General features: G+C 40.5%; 1 protein-coding gene across 8 annotated transcripts in view; it reads right to left on the bottom strand.

The window, feature by feature from the left end:
- RELCH (RAB11 binding and LisH domain, coiled-coil and HEAT repeat containing) overlaps positions 1-21899 on the bottom strand; it is a 102991-nt gene that overhangs the window by 27454 nt on the left and 53638 nt on the right. For all 8 annotated transcript variants that reach the window (XR_013545148.1, XR_013545149.1, XM_078393394.1 and 5 more), the window contains 8 exons: positions 19123-19235; positions 11297-11387; positions 10475-10546; positions 9154-9294; positions 8153-8317; positions 3292-3439; positions 768-924; positions 250-373 (listed from right to left, as the gene is read on the bottom strand). Coding sequence is in view for 6 of the 8 variants with exons in the window: in XM_078393394.1 (XP_078249520.1) it covers positions 250-373; positions 768-924; positions 3292-3439; positions 8153-8317; positions 9154-9294; positions 10475-10546; positions 11297-11387; positions 19123-19235 (1011 nt within the window). In the remaining 2 variants the exon portion in view is untranslated. The remainder of the gene's footprint in view (positions 1-249; positions 374-767; positions 925-3291; positions 3440-8152; positions 8318-9153; positions 9295-10474; positions 10547-11296; positions 11388-19122; positions 19236-21899) is intronic.

The raw sequence follows: 21899 nt of genomic DNA, 5'->3' as shown, positions 1-21899 counted from the left end.
AGTTAAGGTCAGTTAAGAAATCTTGGTTTAAAAGCCGAGCAGAATAGCTTTATGAGCAAATGAATTTTCATATAAAAACTCTGTGTCAATAGGAAAGACACACTGCTTAAATGAAGGCAAGCTCAAAGCCTTTCAATGGTAGAAGCTACCATTTCATCTTAGCAATTTTTGATTCCACTCTATATACAAGTAAAATGACATGAAATATTTCTACATTTCGTTATCTTATCTAGATGTGAATCAGTTTACCTTTGTATTTGTGAAGACTTTTCCAAATGTTCTACAGAGTCGCCAGAAAAACCTTGAAAATTCATGTACACAAGCTGTTGAGGCTACATTGATTTTGCCAACTATTTCTATGAGCTGTGGCAACCTGAAAATGTAAAGATAACTCATTGTTCATTAGGTTTGCTACACTGTGGACATGACAAGTCTTTTATTTAAAAGTCCTAATACTTTTTATATTTCAGCATTATATATTTAACAGTGCAAATCCCCTTCCCCCTCATTTGCTAATATCACAACAATAATAATTCCAAGAGTTTTGGGAGCTCGCCAAAAAGACACATATTAATGTCCTCAGAAGGAAACACAACATCCAATATTGCAACCCAAAGCAGAATTTATAACACTATGTATATTGTCACTTTGAACTGAAAATAGGAAAGCATGCAATAGATTTTTAAAGGAAAACAAAAAAGAAATAAAGCCTGTCTCTTGTGTGCAGCAATTTGAAGGAATTTCAGCGAATTAAACAAAAAACTCACAGTTGATTAACAACCCATAGTAAGGTATCCCAGCCGGTGGTACCCTCATGTTCCAGCTGGTAATCATATAGCTGTAATAGCACAGCTAGTTGTTCACGACTTCCAATTATAGTGGCTACATCTTGAAGAGGTGACACAGGCCTTGGGAATCTGGTCACTAGCAGCAAACAAAAACAATAACGAGCAGATTTAGAAAATACTCCTTTTGGATTAATCCAATGCAGATTAGAAGAAAACTGATGAATGCAGGAAACCGTAGTATCTTTTACTTAATAAAATAGCTCTGAAAAAATCAAGAGAAAGCACTATTCACTCTTTATTTCATGTAAAATATAATTTGTGGATTTAATCCCATTTAGTCATGACTAAAGTGGCCTAAACCCTAACATTATGCCTAAACTCCAAATTCTGTTGATGAACTGTATCCATACCTGTAAAATACCAGAAAAACATTTGCTTATGAACGGTATTTAGAGACTGGGAGCTAGTACACAAGTTGCTTTATCATCCTCTATTGCAAGGATTGGCAAACTTGGTCTTCAGGTTGCATGGAGCCTGCATGCACGCCCTAAAGCACCCCCCTATTTCTTTTTCATTGAAAAAGACTATCACACCCTCTAGTGGACATTGGGGCATTTTCACTATGGGAGGGGGGGAGTTGGCTTTTTTGAAAATGCCTTATCACAAGTCTAAAGTAGATCTGATGGAGCCTAAAACAATGTGAAATTGCCCCGTCAACCCTCCAGAGGGTATGAGCAGCCTTTCTGAGAGAACATACCTTTTTAAAATTTTGGGTAGGGGAGGGGTTTCCTGGGAGTGGGCAGATTTGGCCTTCTGAAAGTTGCTCAACTCTACCTTAAAGCATCACTTACATCAGGTGTAGGATATTTCAACCTGATTTGCTGGATTCCTGCTGCTTCTGAATACTCTGAGCTGACCATTCCTCATAAAGCAAAAACAGCTGCAAGACTCATGTACCAATGAGTAAGAAATACATGCTGCTAAATTATATGTACTGACGGCTGACCTTTCACTTCACTAGTACTACAGGGTCTTTGCACAGATCTGGTAATTTGTAACGAAGGAGAGAAAATACTAGGGAACCAGACACTGTTCAGAGTTAACAATTTTTTTCTGTTCTTTACTATTCAAGGAAGTATCAGAATAACTTCTGAAAGATATTTACATGCCAGCACTGACAACATTGCAGGAAAATATGCACATTTCACAAAACTTGTTTGTAGATTATGCATCTAACATTCATAGGCTTAAATCCTGTTGTGCAAGTAAACAAAAGGAGTAGCTTTTAGTGGTAAATTGCTATAAATTAAGAAATTTCCCTAGGTAATATCTGTTGTATCTGAAGTTGCTAATAATTTCTATAACTATGGAAAAGGATTTCAGCCATAAGGAGCAGATAGTTAAATCACTTTTAATTGAATTTCTTTTTGCTTCTACTCATAGCCAATGCTATTTATTGTTTTTCTTCTTCATCAAGTAGAACAATGGCGGCACTGTTAATACAACTGTATAAAGGTAAATTGCATCCCCAGATGGGCTTCTTCAAATACTACAATACTGGAATCTGTCTGATAAAAATTTTTAACCAGAGCATTAGGGGTACCAAGACCTACCTCCATGTCCATAGTCAATTTTAAGACATCATGCTACTTAGTGGGTACTCTCACTAAGAAAGGAGCCATGCTGTTCTGGCACAAGATAAGTTACCATATGGTTCAATTTTGGTTTCATTGGCCTATGAAAAATGGGAAAGGATTCTTTGGCAGCTAAGATATCAACCATTACAGTTAAGCTGGGCTATTCCTCATTCTTCCTGCATAGGAGGAGACATGAGGCTGGTCAAGAAGATATTATTAAAAGATTATATGATCCAGACTACCATGGTATCTGTAGTTGGCTGCCATTCCAATAAAATATACAAAGGCTTATCCTTGCCTTTTGGAAAGATGCCCCCATATTTGTCCTTTATTAGCTCACACAAGCCGAGACAATTGCTAATTAAATGCAGACTGAACTTTTTGCAGTTGAAAGACATCCAGCGTTGTTATATGGACCAGCATGGTACGGGTAGATATTGCCCAGCAGAATGCTCTAAGACAGAGGACATGGTACACTTTCTAACAGAGTGCCTCTGTATGCAGATTTGAGGGATCTAAATTTTAGACCCTTAACAATTGGGATCAAAAACAACTCCCCTTTATGCAGTTTTATTTCTGCTAGCTGACACAGACTACTATATATCCTATAGGACTACTAAATTTGTTAAACAAGAAGAAATATGGAATTCATTGCCTGCTTCACAATTTCTTCAAGTTAATTTTACAACTTGACACCTGCTGGAGAATGCTTATTTTATTATGTTATGCTTATCTGACTGTTTATCTGTATTTATATTAATGTCAAATACAGCCTGATTGGTTATGAAGCAATAAAGTATTTGAAATGAAAAGAATAACATTTAACTTTGCTAAATAAATCTTTTTTTAAAAAATGAAGTTGGTACCTTCTATGGGTGGGACTTCACCCTGAAGCTTAGCTTTACTTGTGAATGGTGCATTTTGCAGCACCAATGCAAACAGAGAAGGGATCAAGGACTGTAATGCAGAAAGATACATATGGAGCTTATGTTCATCCAGCCCATGCTCGCCTTCCTGAAAGAAAACAGAAATCCAAGTCAAACCTCTGGTCTTTTGCTACTAAGATATGTATCTATTCAAAATAAGTTTTTGAATAATAAATACATTCATTGGCAGGATATTAGAAAGGCATTTTCATTTTATGTCTTCTAAAATCTATCAGAGAAAGACTAGATATTGGTGTTGCATGAAACTCTCCTCTACAACTTCAACTATTTATCAGAACGTTTTATCAGAAATTGTTATCACTAAGCCTTTTCTGAAAGTTTCATATTTACTGTATTTTTATCTCTTTTCTTCCACAGTGAAATACAAGCATTCTGAAGTAGCCTCCTATCCATTCACTGGCAAGCCTAAGACATGCTTAGATGCACTAAATATTTAAGGTAAATGAACACAAAATTCACAACTAAGTTAAACATTTCAGATTTCACAGATTTTGGTGAGAAATATAGGTATATACTCTGACCTGAGACTGTTTAGTACTATTTGAACTGTGTCCATTATTACTCTCATTCATCTTCTACTATAGCATTCAACTCCTTCCCTATACTTCGATTAGTTTTCTAGCAGATATTTAGGGCAACATGTATGTTATCAAGTGTTCATGTCTGACCTTGCAATCTACAAACATTTTTGAAAAAAATGTCCTGGGAATCTGACAGATATTTAGACCTCCTCTATGTTCCCATACCACTAGGAACAACTGAGCCATTAAGAAGCATATGGAATCAACAGCCAAGTCAGGGAGAATGCTAGCCCACTCCCTTGGTAGTCACACTTGTTGCTCTCCTACCATGGGAAGACGGGTTAGTCTGAATTCTGGAGTCTCCACTACCCAAAGTACATCTCCACATCAGCTGGAAATGACAGGTTACCCACCTGTAATTGTAGTTCTTTGAGTGGACCTCTGTGATTCACACCCTGGGTGATCCATGCCTGTGCAGAGCCTCATTGGAAAGTTCTAGAGCTTCTGTGGTAGCAAAAAACACATTAGAATAAGGCCCCTCCCCCCTCGTATACCTTGGCGCCAAGGCTCCCATTTCAGTTGTGTCAACTGCCGCTAAATTAAGCAGAATGGCATGACAGTGGGGAGGACGGGCGGGACGTGTGAATCACAAAGGTCCACTTGAAGAACTACAATTACAGGCGGGTAACCTATCATTCTTCTTTGTGGCCTCTGTGAATCACACCTGGGTGACTAAAAAGCTGTCTTACCCAGAGGCAGGGTGTCACACCAAGGTAGAAGCTAGAACAGCACGTTCAAAGGCCGCATCAGACTTCTGCCAGAGATCAAGTCTATAATGCCGGATGAAAGTGGACAGCTGTGCCCACGTGGCAGAGGCGCAGACACTTGGAAGAGGTACGCCGCGTAGGAATGCCGTAAAGGTCGCCACTGCTCTGGTGGAGTGAGGGCGAATCACTTTTGGGACTGGTTTGCATGCCAGTTGATACGTGAGGTGAATGGTTGAAGCAACCCATCTAGATATAGTTTGAGATGACTTTGGGGAGGAAAGAAATATCCATGGATAGTTTGACTTTGGAAAAAACTGTAAATAAGGATAGCCGTGACGTAAGGCCACTAAATCACTTGCTTGTTGAGCTGAGGTGATGGCAACAAGGAAAACTGTTTTACAGGTAAGTAGCCGTAAATCAGTTGAAGCTAAATGTTCAAAGGGGGCTTTAGGACGTTGTTGCAGTACTAGTGATAGTGACCACTGCAGGGAAGGCGGGCAGTTATCTGGGAAGATATGAGATGGACCTTTAAGAAAATGATTCAATGTTGGATGCTTGAAGAAATCAGCTGCCGGAGAGTTAGGGGGCTGATAAACTATGGTGGAGAGGTAAACTCTCAAGGAAGAGAGGGAAAGGCCGCTAGACTTGAGATGAAGCAAGAAACTTAGAACAGTAGCAAGTGATGGGTTGATAGAAGACAATGAAGAGGCTTCAGTGAAAGATTTGAATCTGTTCCATTTATACAGGTAAGCCTTTCTAGTGGAGGGCTTCTTTGATTGATGGAGGACGTTCATTAGTGAGGCAGAATCCTCTACACTGCCAGGTGCAGAACAGGTAAGTCTGGGTGGAGTACCTGGGTGTTCTGCGTGAGGAGGTGGGGCAGGTGAGGGAGGTGGTGAATGTCTGATGAGAGATTGTGAAGGACTGGAAACCAGGGTTGTCTCGGCCACCAAGGGGCTATGACGATGGCATCGGGTTTGTCTAGTTGTAGGCAAACCACAACCTTGTGGAGAAGTGGGAACAGCGGAAAATGGTAAGTGAGGGTCTTGGGCCATGGGACGATGATTGCATCTCATTGGGAGTGTTTGCCAATGCTGTCTCAGGAGCAGTATTGTTTGCACTTCCGATTCACACGGGAGGCAAAGAGGTCGGGAGTTGGTTTGCCCCATCTTTCGTACAGGCGAAGAAAAACTGATTGGTCTAACTCCCATTCATGAGCTTGAGAGTTTGTGTGGCTGAGTAGATCGGCCAAGTGACAAGCTGGTAAAGCAGTGGAGTATATAGATGCTGGAGATGCCAAGTGAGAGGAATGATTTCCCTCATCTGGATTAGCGGCAAAGTATCGGGAGGCTGGAGCTGTAAAAGCCTTGCGTGTAGAAGAAAATTGTTCGACTGTCCTGGGTCTTTTAGGTGCCAGGTAGGGAGCAGGTTGGAATTGATGTGAGTCATGGTGATATGGCCGTTTCGACACAGATAGCTGTTGAGATCAAGGCCCGCCATGAGAACGTATGGCCGAGCTGGATAGAGCAACTGGCTGATTGGCAGTTGCGGTTTGTGCCCGACCAGTCGAGCATTGGTTGGGGCAAATGGCAACCCGGTGAGAGTGCTGAATGCGGGTCTGAGCCACACGTGATGAAATAGACGGCTCCAGGGACTGTTGGGGCTGATGTTTCTGAGGCGGTTGTGGTGGATGATGAGATGTTACCGAATAAGGTATGGTCTCTAGTTGTTCGGATCGACCCTGTCAGTTGAAGCAAGTACGGAAGGGTTGCTCAAAAGAACAGAGTGTTGAGGACTGGGAGGAGAAGATGTTAAGCAATCAACTATGTCATCCCATTCCATTGATTGGGAGCAGGGTTGATGGGAGGAGATTCCATCATTGTCAGAAGGCGAACCAATAGAGATTGATTTGGCGGTTTGTTGAGGCTGCTGAGAAATGACTGCAGCTTTAGATTTATGCTGTTTAGGTCTTTTAGGCGGAGAAGGCTCTGGAACCAAAGAGGCTTCGGTGGACATTTGACGTTTAGTGGAGGGGTTAGATATCAAGGATTTCTGTTTTGAGCGCTTCGATTTATGGGAAGTTTTAGACGAAGTGGACAGCGCGTTGGAGTGGGATGGTGTGGTCAATGGATGTTGTTTTGAGGCTTCAAAAAGAGCCTTCTCCATTGCTTTGTTTTGTGAGGTGGCCTTACAAGGAGGTTGGGCCATTTTGGTTGGTTGAAGGGATTGTTCTCAAAGATGGAGTTTTTATCTGGATAAGCGAGAATGGAGGACTCCGCGCTTAAAGTTCTTACAATGCTGGCAGGAGGATGTCTGGTGTGACTCTCCCAAGCAAAAAAGACACTTGCTGTGGCCGTTGGAGTGTGGTATTTTGTTATCACAGACCACACAGTGTTTAAACAGGTCCAAAGGGGCCATGAATAGGAGAAAATAATTTGAGGAGAAAAAACGATGATTGAGGTGTGTGTGTGTGTGTGCTGCGGCCAGAGGCTGAGCGAAGTAGAAAAGAAAAAATCTCTGATGATAATGAATTTGATCTAAAAGTTTAAAGGAAAAAAGTTGATAACAGGAAGGAATCAAGAATAAACTCTCTTTCTCTTTTACTCACAGAAGGAGAACTATGAGGCTCTCAATGCGGCGGTTGAAAGAAACTGAAAGAGGAGCCTTGGCGCCAAGGTACTTATACGAGGGGGAAGTGGCCTTATTCTAATGTGTTTTTTGCTACCGCAGAAGGTCTAGAACTTTCTGATGAGGCTCTGCGCAGGCCGGATCACCCAGGGTGTGATTCACAGAGGCCACGAAGAAGAACCTGATTATCCAGAATTCTAAGTTACATGGAAGGCCTCCATGAATGGTAGTGACTCTCCTGTTCAAACTGTTACCCTTCACATGCAGGAAGGCAACAAAACTGGAGACAGCAGGGCTAGCACTCCTCCACATTGTATAGGATTTTCATCCCTAAATGGGCTTAAAGACTCCCAATACTTTAGAAATTCCTGTGTCATATGCAAACCTTTGGTTTTCACTCATGATTCGACTGTTTCTTTTCATATATGGAAAAAAAACAATGAACACTTCATGGACCAATCAAATAATCACACACTAATTTAATAGCTTTCAGAATTACTATTCTAAGATGCAACAGCCAGAACTATTGTGGATTTGCCTCAGCATAAATGGAACTGCATAAATTGCAGCACTGAACTGCCACCTTGTCGCATGTCAAGTTATTACAGGCTGTTAAGCAAGTATACATTTACACAACAGCAGCAAGTTGTTGCATTTGCATTGTGGTAAGGGCACAGAAGTAAATCGATGGCTTCATAGATAAAATAAACACTAAAAATGCCATACAGAATAGATTAAACAACCTGAGGTTATAACACTGCATATTAACAATTCTACAAATCTGGGCAGAGATGTATTTAAAAAAATAGATGATTTATATGAGCTTCACAAAAATTTGCGAGCAGGAAACATTTTTATACTTACCCTGAGTAGTTTTTCAATTTTATTAAGCAATGTAGGTATAAGATGTGACTGTAAATTTCCTAGTTCTGTAGTCCAAGCAGCATAGGCAGGTAAAAACACCTGATGAGTTGCACCAACGACTCGTTCTGAGGGATCAGCCAAAGCTGAAAGCAGTAGTTCAAACCCCTGTTAATACACAAAGAGACCACTGAAGAATTTTATGTACATAAAAAAAGCACATTGTGCTGCTTATACACTGCACCATTGTGCTTAATGCACTCTTTAAATTGCAGTTTACAATTTTAGTTATGCAACCTACGCATTGCTCTCCCCACCAACAGTGAGCTGGGTACTCAATTTACCAACCTCAGAAGACTGGAAGGCTTAGTGAACCTCGAGCCAGCTACCTGGGAATGAACCTGGGTTATGAGCAATTTTGGCTTATGTATGTATGTATGTATGTATGTATGTATGTATGTATGTATGTATGTATGTATGTATGTATGTATGTATGTATGTATGTATGTATGTATGTATGTATGTATCTATCTATCTATCTATCTATCTATCTATCTATCTATCTATCTATCTATCCATCTATCCATCTATCCATCTATCCATCTATCTATCTATCTATCTATCTATCTATCTATCTATCTATCTATCTATCTATCTATTTGATTTTTACCCCGCCCCTCTAGACCAGGTCTACTCGGGGCGGCTACTGCAATTTAACCACTGCACCATGGGGTTCCTCATTTATATGTTCAAAATATTCCCCAATAAGCAAATGTTTACTATGAATTTGATCAAATAAAATTTCTAATAGTTAGTTGCTATTTTGGGCTTACCACCCCCAAGCTACAGTCTACATAATGAGAATTCCTCCCTGATCTTATAGAATATTCTCTCTCCAACCAATGCATGCTGCTTTGTTAGAAAGCATGAAACATATTCCCAGTTTGTTCAGAGACAAAGTGATTCCACAATTATCCCCTCAATATACTTCAAAGGCACAGCACCTGTTGGTATTTGTCAGGATCATCAATGTACCCCATTATGATACCAAGGCTTCTGATTACAGCTTCTCGCACCAAATCTGCCTTATCTTCCATCAGCATTTGCTGTAGCATGGAAAGTACCAATGAACTACGAATCTCTTTCTGAAAACAGAGAAGAAACTAGTATTTGCTACTTTACATTACACAAAAGCTGAAAACACAAGTCATTAATAATACACACACCTATATGAACTTTTAAAAATGGTTGAAATCTTGTTGTGCAACACAGACAATGCAACTTGGGTGACATCGTAAGCCATGGTGTAGCCCTTAAAATCTTCCTGGTTCCTCTCAGGTTTCAGAAATCTCCAAGGATCCCCTTCATCCTGAGGAATCCTTCAGGAGCCATGAAATTGTAAGAAACAATGTAATGCCCCCAAGTGGTAAGGGACAATTTAAAGCCCAACATTTGCTATTATTGGTCCAGATCTCACTGCTGGGACCAGCACTGCTATATTTTGGGTTTTTAATCACCCCCTACCATGTTCTACAATTCCCCAATGCTTCCCCACAACAAAGAGGATTCCTAGGGAAACCTGTAACTTGTGGTGGGGTGGTGGAGGAATTAGGTTTTAAATTGCTCCCAAAAAGCCAAAGAAAGTTCTGTCTGATGGCATCATCCATGTTGTGTGACATAGCTCCACCAACTAGATTTCAGCCAATGAATCTGTGAAACACTAATGGCAACTGATATTGTAACATTCTGACATATAATTGTTTGACAACAATGTGATTTAATTTAGATTAGAAAAAAGTAACTGGAGAATTGATCAGGTTCCAAGATCATCACTTTAGGTCCCTGGCAGAAACATGGCTATACAGTAAAGCTTTCAAATTGATGCTATTTAGGTGGTTCTTCTTTTGGATTGTACTGCTTTCTCAGTTCTCTTCAGTGTTACAGTAAACGGCATACTGTTGACGTATGTTGTTAATATTACTTTTCTTCCTAATGCTGCTTTTAGTGTATGCATCAATATTGCCTGTAGAAGCAACTGACATTCATAGCTGAGATCCAAAAATTCCAAAGTGGTTCCAGTAGATCCTTGGTGATTACATATTCTGCTCTAACACAGTAGTATTCAATGCCCAATGGAAAAGTCAAAGTCAAAATGAGTTTCTAAATTTATGATATAGCATGGTTTTCCACCAGCACGGAACAAGAAGAAAATCAAGAAATTCCATAGGGGTAGCAATAAAACCTAATTGGTTCTTTGGATTCTATTTGTTGTTTTTGTCTCCTGATTTTAAATTTAGTCTAAGAAAAAAAAAGGAAAACACTTACAGGTAAATAAGGTGCTAATGCTCCACAGGATTCTGCCACTAACAGCCGCCTCTCTGGGTATTTGTGATTGATCTGTGAAAGGGAAAATAAATTTTCCATTAAAAATTCTTTTTGTTCAGTGATAATAATTTTATTATTTGTCTGTTTTTGTTTCCCCAATTCTCACTCATTTGAAAAATCTCTCAACAAGACCGGTACATTAGGGAATTTTTCTTTATTATACTATCACAAGCTTTTTAATTAACAGAGTCAGTATGCATAGCATGCCTTGAACCTGAAATCTTCGTGTTCCCATGTAAGAGGTGAGCCAAAGAAGCATCACAACAGACTAGTGAACAGAGGTGCCAGAAAGACGTTTAAAAATGCACTTTCATGATATTCCTGTAAACCCATTGCTTTTACTTAGGTGCACTTCCAGGGCCAGTTCGAGTTGGCTTGAATTAGGGAATTGCTGAATAATAGTTTAGGTATCTGGTTGCAGAGCCAGAAGTTGGGAATCTGATTTCCCACCATGCCTCCCTGATGGGCTGGACTTGATGATCCACAGGGTCCCTTCCAGCTCTGTGGAGCTAAGATTATCATAAGATTCTAAATTCTTCTTCCATTCCATTTGGATTTGCAGTTCTGATCTCAGAACACCCGAAGGCACGAATCAGTTATCAACACACCCACTGACTATCTAGTTTCTGACCCACATTCTATATGATTTGCTTATTTCAATTATTATTATTACAAAAAGATATAACATATTGAAAACATATTTTTGACTGTGTTACTTTGCAGAAGCCAATAAATTGCAGAAAAATTAGTCCATCCTACTACCTGCTCCCAACATTGTGGTAAGAGCTCTGCTTCAACACGTGTTGGTCCAACATGCCGAGCAAATGCTACACAGCCAGTTAGAATCATCTGCCTATAAATAGAAAATAAATTCAGTCTGGGTGTTTGCATGGTTAGAAAGAGGTACAACAAACTGAAAGGGTTACGCACAAAATGACATTACAAAGATGTTACTGGAAGCCACAAAATTACAGCATTAATTGTTCACAGAAAGAAAAAGGCTGCAATTCTACTGGATTTTGTACATAAAGAGTCCATTCTGATTAAACATCACTTATTAAACAGTCATTGCATCTACAGTCTTGTTAATTCTTTAAAAAATTCAATAACTGACACGTAGCTGGTAACCACTGGAAGGAAGTACATGTTCAGGTTTATGTCGACATTATCTTCAGTTTTATAGGAAAAAATTCTGAGTATCTGATATCTTAACTAAAAAACTTAGGTTTTTAACAGAAAATTACAAAATTTTGGTGGAATATGGGACACTCACTGCGTTGTTAAAAACTACAAGGATTACACATGTGCTAGGAAGTACTAGACACCTCATTGCACAAGCTCTGAAGAACTGGAACTACCTGAGTAATGGACCATTGTGTGAATGGAAACAAGAACAAGAAGATCCCTTTTCTGGGGGATCTAAACACTCTCAAAATAGATATGGGATATGGCACAGGCAAAAATGGGTAAGTCATTTACCATAACTATGGTTCTTCGATTGGATCTCTGTGATTTCACATAGATAGGTAATTTCTGTGAATGTGTAAATCCTGAGAACCTTCCAGACCTTAGAAAATAATTTATTTTTCCAGTGCCTGTGAGAGTGACGGCCTGTGCAGTAAGTGTCCCATGCCAAGGAGACTAGCATCAGTAGTAAGTTGAAGCTTGGGCTGAAGGGGTCAGAAGGGGCAACCAAGGGCAACTTTGTGGGCAAGCAACCACCACTGGAGCTGGAGACTCAGCGTGGGGGTGAAAACAGATGGCTTGGCTTTGTGGGTCTCCAAGACAGTTGAATTGGTGTATAAACCAAGGCTGAAGTGACCTCATGTGTAACTTGGCATGAGAAATGACTGAGGTGGTAGATGTCATCAGACCTAACAGGCGCTGGGCCTGAAACGCTGTGATGATTACATTGGGGTGGAAGCACCATAGCAAGTTTCTCTTGTATTTCTAAGGGAAGAAATGCACAGCTGCAGTGGGAATCTAGGAGGGCGCCAATGTAGGAAACCTGCCTGCAAGGATGCAGGATGGATTTTCTGGGGTTGACTCAAAGACTGAGGTTCTGAATGGTCTGAAGGTGAAAGAGACATCTCATTGGGCTGCTTGGTGAGATGATGTGACCAGGAGCCAGTCATCTATGTGTGGGTACACGGTGATGCCCTGAGTGCACAAGTAAGCAGCAATGGGAGACATGCAGTTTGTAAAAATGAGTGAGGCAGTGGAAAGTTCAAAGGGTAGGGCCCTGAATCAGAAGGCATGGGGACCCAGGGTGAAGATTAGGAAGTGTCTGTGACCCAAGTGGATACTGACATAAAAGTAGGTGTCCTTCAGTTTGATGACGGCGAACCAGTCTCCATGTCACAGAAGGGGGAGGACTAGTACTAGGGTGATTATATGGACCTTGGTGGTCACGATGCAACTGTTGATGTGACAGAGGTTCAGGATGGGACAGAGATCCCCCATCTTTCTTCTGGACTGTGAAGTACTCGGAGAAGATTTGGGATGAAGGAACAGGCTCTATGGCAGACTTTTGCAGGAGGTCAAGGACCCCTTGGTGGAGGATATTGGAGGGGGAAGTGGACCTAAACACATCCACAGGAGGGGGCGATTTGAATTCTATAATGTATCTATGTTGGATGATAGGCAGTACCCACTTATCTGATGTTATTTCTTGCCACTGGGATAGAAATGGGGCAAGAGTGGGAATAGACTCAGCAGAGACTTCAGTGGGACAAAGTCAAAAAGACTATTTAGACTTTTAGCCTAGTTGCTTTGTGGTTGTGGGCTGAGAAAATTTAGATTGATGAATCCTGGAAGTATAGGAAGCAGCTGTAGATGGAGGTGTGTAACACTGCCTGTCAATTTGAGGAGGATGTTAAGTCTGGTAGGACACTGGGCACTGAAACTGGCACTGTGGCATCTGGGGATAAACCCCAAGAAACCTTCCCAGAGAAGTCTTCTTCTGGAGATTGTCCATACTGTCATCAGTCTTCTTATGAAGAGACCCTCTCCGTCAAGAGGAAGGTCTTGATGCGTGCCCACATGTTCTCAGCCAAGCTGGCACAATGAAGCCAGGCATGGTGATGGAGAGTCATGGCTGTTGCTACCTGGTGGGCTGCACACTCAGTAGCATGGCACACCACTTGCATTTGTTGAGCTGCAACTGCCTGGCCCTCATGGTGGAGCTTGAGGGCTTGGTGGCATCGCCCATCTGGCAGTTTGTCCAAAAAGGGGTTGGATTTTACTGCCTAGGTATCTGGTATAGGCTCTCATGGCTCCCTGGTAGTTGGCAATCTGAAGGGCAAGTGAGGCTGTAGGGTAAATTCGTCTGTCGACAGGATAAAGCTTGCAGCCTTCTTTGTTGTTGGGACTGTGAATAAGCGTCCTCAGGACCTAGTTAGTGCAGTATCCACAACTATGGAGTTTGGAGGTGGGTGTTTTGCCAGCAAGTTCACTCCGGTGTAGAAAATTTTGTAGAAGCTATCAATGCAATGAGAGGTAGGGGGAATCTTTGAAGGCTTTTCCCAGACATCTTTGGTGATACCAGTGAGGCAGGGCATCATGACAAGTTAGGCTGGAGCAGAGGAATCCTTGTCAATATGCTTACAATGAGGGTCTAAATCCTGGGGAGCTGGTTTTTGAGCCTGGAGCTCCAGAAACTTTGCAAGGTGGAGGATCAAGTTGGAGAGGATTGGAGGTCTGAAGAGGGAGAACGTGGGTAGTTATCTGCCATGTTGGAGAAAAGAGTTGGGACTAGCACAGATGGCCTGTCTCCAGAGGTATCTGAGGCTGCATCAGAGCCGGGTGAGATGTTGGAACCGAAGTGCTGAAACTTCTCCTGCTAGGGTAATTGCATGTGGTCTGATGGAATCAGGCTGTTGGTCTCAAGTGAGGAGGAATCCAAGGTTGTGGCAGTAGTGCTGGGGATTGCTCGGGTTGGCGTGGACTCAGGCCCCTGAGGTGGAGGTGATGGAACTTGTTGGTAATGATGGTATTGAGGGTGCTTTGGTGCTGGAGCCGAGGTGGTGTCCATCATGTAGAAATGATGGGGATGCTTGTCATGAGGCCTAGCTGGAGCAGAGGCAGGGGCATGATGCTGAGGAGTCCAACTGAGATCAAGAGGGGTTGCTGTTGAGGGAGGCATGGCTGGGTGTCGGTATGTGTGCATCATACCTGGAAAAACAGGACAAGTATGTGTGGCGTAAGTCCAAGGGAATCGGTGCAGGGCAACCAACTACGGACCAGAGGTGTAGCACCATCTGGGGGAGGCCGAAAGCATCTTGTATTGGGAGGTGGTGTGCTCACCATGGTAGTGAGGGTGGTAGTAGGTTTTGATGCCAGGCTCAAGCCATTCTTGGTCCTGGTAGGTATTAGGGTAATAGGGTTGGTGCTGGGAGGCTGTATAGTCCCTCTGTCTTGGGGCCTGGGTGGAGGCAGCATCTCCAAAAGGATTGTAGCTGGGGGTTGCCAAACGATAGTTTGCCAAGGAGAAGAAGGCAGAGAGAGCAAGGAGCCCAGCAATAGTAAAGGGCTGTCCCTGAGCTGGTTGAAAGTTGTGGGCCCAATCCAGAAAATGGCTGAAGACAATCAATGGTGGTGGTGCACTAGGACAACCACCTCATCTTCTGATGGAAGAGTGATGAGCTTGGCAGGTGCAGCAGAGACCTGTTGAAATTGGTCCTGGTCCTGAATGGAGACTTTTTGCAGCTGGTCTCAGTTCCAAGTAGAGACGTGATGGGATTGGTCTTGATCCCAAGCAGAATTTTTGGATGACCTGTCCATTTTGGAAGGCTTCTTGCGCTTCTTACAAGATATGGATTTCAAAACCGAAGTCTCTGAGGCTGAAGTATTGATTTTGACTTCTTCATAGATGGTTTGGTGGTGGTAGAGACGGTGGGGTCTGAAGATGGACCTGAAGCCAAATCTTTAAGTGGATCCATGGGGGAGGGAGCCCAGAAGGAAGGTTCCCAGAGGTGAACTTTTAGACAGTCGTGTTGGTGCCTAATAGTGGTCTTGGTGAAATCCCTGCAATGCTAGCAAGACTGGGGTTTGTGACATTCCCCCAAACAAAACAAGCAAGGGAATGACAGTCCAATGGGGAAGTTTATTCCTGCAGCTCTGGCACTTTTTGTAGGGTCCTTTAGAGCAGTGGTCCCCAACCTTGGGCCTCCAGATGTTCTTGGACTTCAAGTCCCAGAAATCCTGGCCAGCAGAGGTGGTGGTGAAGGCTTCTGGGAGTTGTAGTCCAAGAACATCTGGAGGCCCAAGGTTGGGGACCACTGCTTTAGAGGCCATAAAAGTCCCAGGGCAGAGGCTTGGGGGGGGAATCCTCCCAAAAGGGGGAAAGCAGAATGGAGGAGAAAACCCCCCACTAACTATGAACTGTTTCTTGTAGGTAAAAAGAAAGAACACTCACGAAGAGAAGAAAGGTAAGTAACTTAGCAAAGGGAAGAACATGTTAAACTCCAGAAAGTTCCTGAAATGCATCCTAGGTGGTGGCAAAAATTAACTGAGGGATCACCGTTAGAGGCGCAAAGAAGCAATGTGGGAGTGCAGGGTCTATAACGATATTTCTTTTTCTATGCTCTAGAAGGTTACGAGGATTTGCACATGTCCATCTCTGTGAATTCATGGAGACCACAAAGAAGGTGAAAAATTGTAACAAAGTGATTGTTAATAACCTAAAAAGCTAATTAAAATATGTTTATGTTGAAATAAAGATGTTTTCCACATTTAAGATTAACTTTAAATTAGTACTGTATTACATTTACATTACTATATCAAAGGCTTTACTAGAATGAAGGTGAATAATCCCATCCATGATTTTACTTCTCCCTCCTCTTGCCCATTTTTCATTTCAGAAAAAAAGGAAGTTATAATAATTCTTCTAAACTCCATTCTCATCAAATCAAATATCCTTCTATCCTTTCTTTTCTTGCTCCCCTTATAATCTCATCTCCTTCCATTTCCATTAGTTTATTTTAAGCCTCTTCATCAGGCTGCTCAATTAAGATCTTAGAGCAGGATGAGAAACAGAAAGGTTAAAAAATCCTACCTAATATTAAAGAGGGAAGATCTGAAGTTCCCTGGAATGGGGAGCTGGGTTTTTGTTATTTAGCTCATTGCTGACTCTGTTGCCTAGCAACACCTTTTATTTCCTGGATCCTCTCATCACTGAGAGCATTCTACCACTGAAGAAACATAGATGCAACAGCCCAAAGTTAAGTTAAACACTAATTACTGTAAATTGCCAACTTCTATTTGCAAATATTCAACTTAAGACTATGATAGGTTAGTACCAATCTCTGAGAATACAGAAGGATAAAGGCAATAGGGAAGGGGCTGAATAAATAAATATGCAGCATATGACCTAGCTTTTTGTGGTGGCTAGAAGACAGAGTTGAGGATAAGACCCAACTCTGTTGGGTGAATGGGAGGATCTCCTTTTCACAGACTTTAATACAAAGACACTTAGTCCTGGTGCTGTCTGAGGAGCCAAACAAGGAGAGTTCACTCCTGCCACATCTCTCCTTGCTGCTTTCAGCCATCCACAAGCCCACCAGCCTGGATGCCCCAAATGCTGCTGTGGATGCTCATCCAAGCCAGAAAACCAGAAGTGCATGCAGTGCCAATCACAGAGTGGCTGGTGTGCAGCAGCTGTGCGTCTCTTCTGGAATGATGCACAGTAGCAACTTGAATCCAAATGAGACAGCTCTTCTACAGATGACATCCCTAAAAAGTACAACTGGTAAGATCCTCTCCAAACACTGTATTTTGGACAGAAGCACAGAAACTATTTCAATTTAAAAATGCACCACTCTAGCCATATTCCAGTGTCAGCAAGCTACTGGCTTCACCATTTGCAGGAATAAATGGAGTACAGATTAGACATAAAAGAGGTGAAGTCCTTTCTTCCTTTTCCTGCTCCATGTTTCAACAACTGCCACCTACTGCCCTCCAAGCAGTGACAAGCTAAATTTAGTATTATTTCAGTATTACCAACTACCCCCCCACCCCCGTGTTTACTACCATTTCCAGAAAGTGCTCATTGTAACCTTTTTTGAGGGCATGGCTTGGCACTTATTTATCTGTTCCATACAAAACCTGATCTGCTTATATGTCGCTATAGATAAAATTACGCTATAGATAACATAACACATTTAAAACTACTAGTATCTGTAGCTTTGAAAGACAATATATCTATGTACATTGCATTTGAGACATATGAAAGCAAAAATATCTACATGAAACCTACCAGACTTTGGGGCATTAACTATAAATATACTTATTATAAAAACATGTAAAAAAAGTATAAAAGGCAACATATTAATCAAGATACTATAAACCATTGATTTCAAACTAAGCTTATGAATTTTCAATACAATATGGCAATATGATGCAATATAAAGTGTTAATGTAATCCGTAAAATGTAATGTAAATCATGAATGCCTTGGGTCCCAGCTATTTCAAACATCTTCCTTATAAGCTTCCCCAGGTTTTAAGATAATCAGGAGAGGCCTTTTTTTTCAGTCGGACCACTCTCACAGGTGCATTTGGTGAGGACATGGGAGAGGGCCTTCTCTGTGGCTGCTCCCAGACTCTGAAACTCTCTCATAAGAGGCTACATTGGCTCTGCCTTTGCTGTCCTTCTGCAAGCAGGCAAAGACGTTTCTCTTCCAGTAGGCTTTCTTTGGGACTGTTTGTACTTTTGTTGCTCTTTAAATCTGTTTTAGTAATGCTTTTATCCATTTTAATATGTTTAATTCTTTTTAAATATTCTTATAACTTATTGTTTTTAACTTCTAATATAATTTCTTTTTAATGATATAAGCTGCCTTAGATTCTGTTAAGGAGAAAGGCAGGATACAATATTTTAAACAAGCAAAACATAAAAATACCAAAAAATGAGAAGCAGATAGGAGAAACTGAGGATAACTAAGCAAAGTTTAATATCGCAGTTCACAGTTTGAACAGAAGATCTGCAGTAGAAATAGGCATCAAGTAATCTGTGCCCCTTCATCATGTCTGCTGCCGTGTGTTGCCTTACCCCTTCCTCTCACCAGCTCACCCACTGAAGGGAAGGGAAGATCGTGTGACAGGGAGGAAAAGAGCAGTGTGTGCCAGCAGGTCGGGGGGGGGGGGGGAGAGCGAACATGCATCAGCAGTGCTGCTACGCAGAAACTTATGACAAACTGTAGTGTAATTGGTAGTACAGTTGATGAAATCAAGAAGGATTTATGAAGCAGATTAAGCAACAGCCAGAACCCTATTGCTTGCATACACTTGCATAAGTGTAACACCATAAATCACAGTGATGCACTGCAGCTAGTTAAGAAGCTGCTGCTTGTATTCCTTGTCACACACCAAGTCCAACTTTATGTGAGCAATTTCTACTTCTAGGACTGAGCAAACACTACAAATACTTATTACTACAAGTGTATGTTTGTGAATGAACCCAAAATATATGAACTGATATTTATGATTTAAAGATCTATATTGTTCTTATTGAAGTAGAAAGTTGCTTTTTTACATTCAAACAGCCTTCTAATTAAAACAGGAAAAATTTCTCTCTATAATACATACATACCTTTGCTCATCATCCGGCCTTTTGATTAAGTTGAATAGTATGTGTAGTAGTTGATCTCTCTCTTTGGGTTCAGGATGGAGGCAAGCTGTGCACAGTATGAGTGGTATCAATTCCTAAGAGATTACGAGTAGGAAGGAAAAGTAAAAAAGCTATCAAATGATGTATTAAAGCTTAGGAAATATTTAAACATTCAGAGAGAAGAAAAATACAGTCAAATTGCTATTGATGTGAACATAATTCAATTGCCCATAGAAATGACAAAATGTTAACAATATTCAATTTGGAATTTTCCTGCTGAAATGGAAGAAAAGAAATTCGTTTAAATTTAACAGCAACAAGAGTAATATAAGGAAGCAGGGCATTCTAAGAGACGTTAATGACTACGAAACACCAAACTCAATGTATTGATTCTAGTAAACTCAGAAGCGCAACATGTGACCAAAACATCTCTATCCTTTTGAAGTGAATGGGGCAGTCCCAACTTCTGAAGAACTTTTATAGTGTGTGTTGGACTACTCAATGCTAATTGCTGCTAAGATTTTCCATAATGCTATGGTGTATCTGAAAAAGTGGGCTGTAGTCTATGAAACATCATGCCAAATAAATCTCTTTGTCTTTAAGATGCAAGATGAGTCAGTCCTTGTGGTTTCACTCCATTACACCTAATTAAGAAGGTCCGGTATGACTTATAACCTATTTAAATCATAACTCTTGAGTTGTATATTATCCATAACTTTATATTGGACACTTTACCTCAACAGTTGTAAGACATTTACAGGTAAATAGGCAAAATGTAGATAATTCGGATTTTACTAACTCCTGGCTTTTTCTGCAATGTCTTTAGTGTTCAGTCTGTGAAAGGTAGTCCTACTGTTATCAGTAGATTATGCTGGTTAATACCTGAAGTTACATTTCATTTAAATTTCAGTTATACTTCACTGTTTGAACATAAAAAAGAATGAAAAGCTTTCAAAAGCTTTCTTTTCAGGCTCAAACTCCATATCATATGGTACAAATTCCCAGAGGCAACTCTGATCTTAAGCAATGTGGTCTAAGCCCCTTTCCTTGACATTTGAGTTCAATGTACAAATTTTTACAACATTCACAAAATTAAGGTGATTATTATAGCAGAACAACTGGATAATGAGAAGTTTTCTGAAGATCTTTACATTGACAGATTATTTGAACATGAACAAATTTAAAATTCTCCATTATGTCAAAGCTTTCTTGACTATAGATGAAAGCAGGGCAAGGAAAGAAAATATAACTTGGTTAAAAATATAAAAATTAAGAACACAAAAATAGAAGATTTACATAGCATGTGGAGCATACACAGTGATTTTGTAATAGCGCTTCATTCTCCTTATCAGAGCAAAGTCCTTCTTCAGAAATAATAGCCAGATAAGGAAAGAAGATTATGAAGTCAAATTTATCATTTTCTTTTAAAATGGCAGCTGTATCCTCCTGAGAAAAATGACAGCTTTATTGCTCCTGCTCCAAGATTTCAGAGACATATAACCAAGTTCAAATATGTCACATCTGTTTATATACAACTGGACGTATATTTTAGTATGACCGAGTTTCAAATGGAGACAGAGATACAAATGAAATAATTCCATCAGTAATACTTCTGATCACTTCACCACCAAGAGATTTCGCCTACAACAACTGTACGGAAAATACACTGACTGAAGCAGTCAGACACTGCAAACATTTACAAGTTAACTTTTTGTCTGTTTAACTAGCATTAATATGGAAAGTAACCACTGAACCTTGGAAGACCTCTGGTCTAGTCATTTGCTATTGTATTGGCAAGAGCATCTAATTATTCAAAGAAAAAACTAAAATATTGAGTTGAGGCTCTATGCTTGTTGCAGTTTAAATGTTACATCACTTGTTTCCCAAACGCAAATCTGACAAACTATTTTAAATTAATTTTATCTACTATAATAACCATTTGCATTTATTATGGCATGAAAATGGCTAATCATACTAGCAGCTAGCTTTTTGGTCTTTGGGTTCTGGCCTTTTCCAAATTTGTTAGAAATATGACTCCCTGTGGAGGCTGCCCCAGCACAACAGAGTTAATCCAAATAATACACAGTGGAGTTAAGTAATTTTTATTGAGTTATAATAGACAAAGCAAGTCTTCAGTAACCTCCCTGCTTTGCTTATGCCTGCTTTGTTTCAAAGACCATCTATGCCTCAAAAAAAAAAAAAAAACCACCCGAAAGAGAGCCTATAGAAAAGGGAACAAACGGTATGAAAGAATGGTGAAGGTCTTGAACAAGAGGCTAGAAGCCTAAATATTAATAGACTCTTTCCAAAGGAAAAAAATCAACCAAACACACCAAACCCACTTTCAAACACTTAGTTTAGCTAGAATCTTCACTATTTTACAAATAATGTGTTAGAAATAAATTAAGAGAGAGAGAGAGAGAGAGAGAGAGAGATGATAATAATAATATACTTAGAAGAAGAGAGAAACATGACAAGGATATTTAGACATATATTTTTGTATTTAAAAATCCTAAAGATAGAGTTTGGATGAACTAATAAGGTTTCATTAGTACCACTAAAGAATGTGAAAGATGAATGAGAATAAACAATGTTAGGGAAGATATGTGATGCCCAGTGAGTCCCATCTAGATATGGGGAAATTGGCAGGATAATCTGTGAGGCCTCAAGAGGTATGGCTGGTGGGTATAACATTTAAGATTTGACAGTCAGTTTCATATGGACAAATAGGACACATTAACAATTTAAACATGGGTTTC

The sequence above is a fragment of the Pogona vitticeps genome, chromosome 4 (assembly GCF_051106095.1).
Source record: "Pogona vitticeps strain Pit_001003342236 chromosome 4, PviZW2.1, whole genome shotgun sequence".
In the NCBI taxonomy this organism is placed as follows: domain Eukaryota; kingdom Metazoa; phylum Chordata; class Lepidosauria; order Squamata; family Agamidae; genus Pogona; species Pogona vitticeps.
The sequence above is the reverse complement of the archived record's forward strand: the minus strand, read 5'-3'. Positions and strand labels throughout refer to the sequence as shown.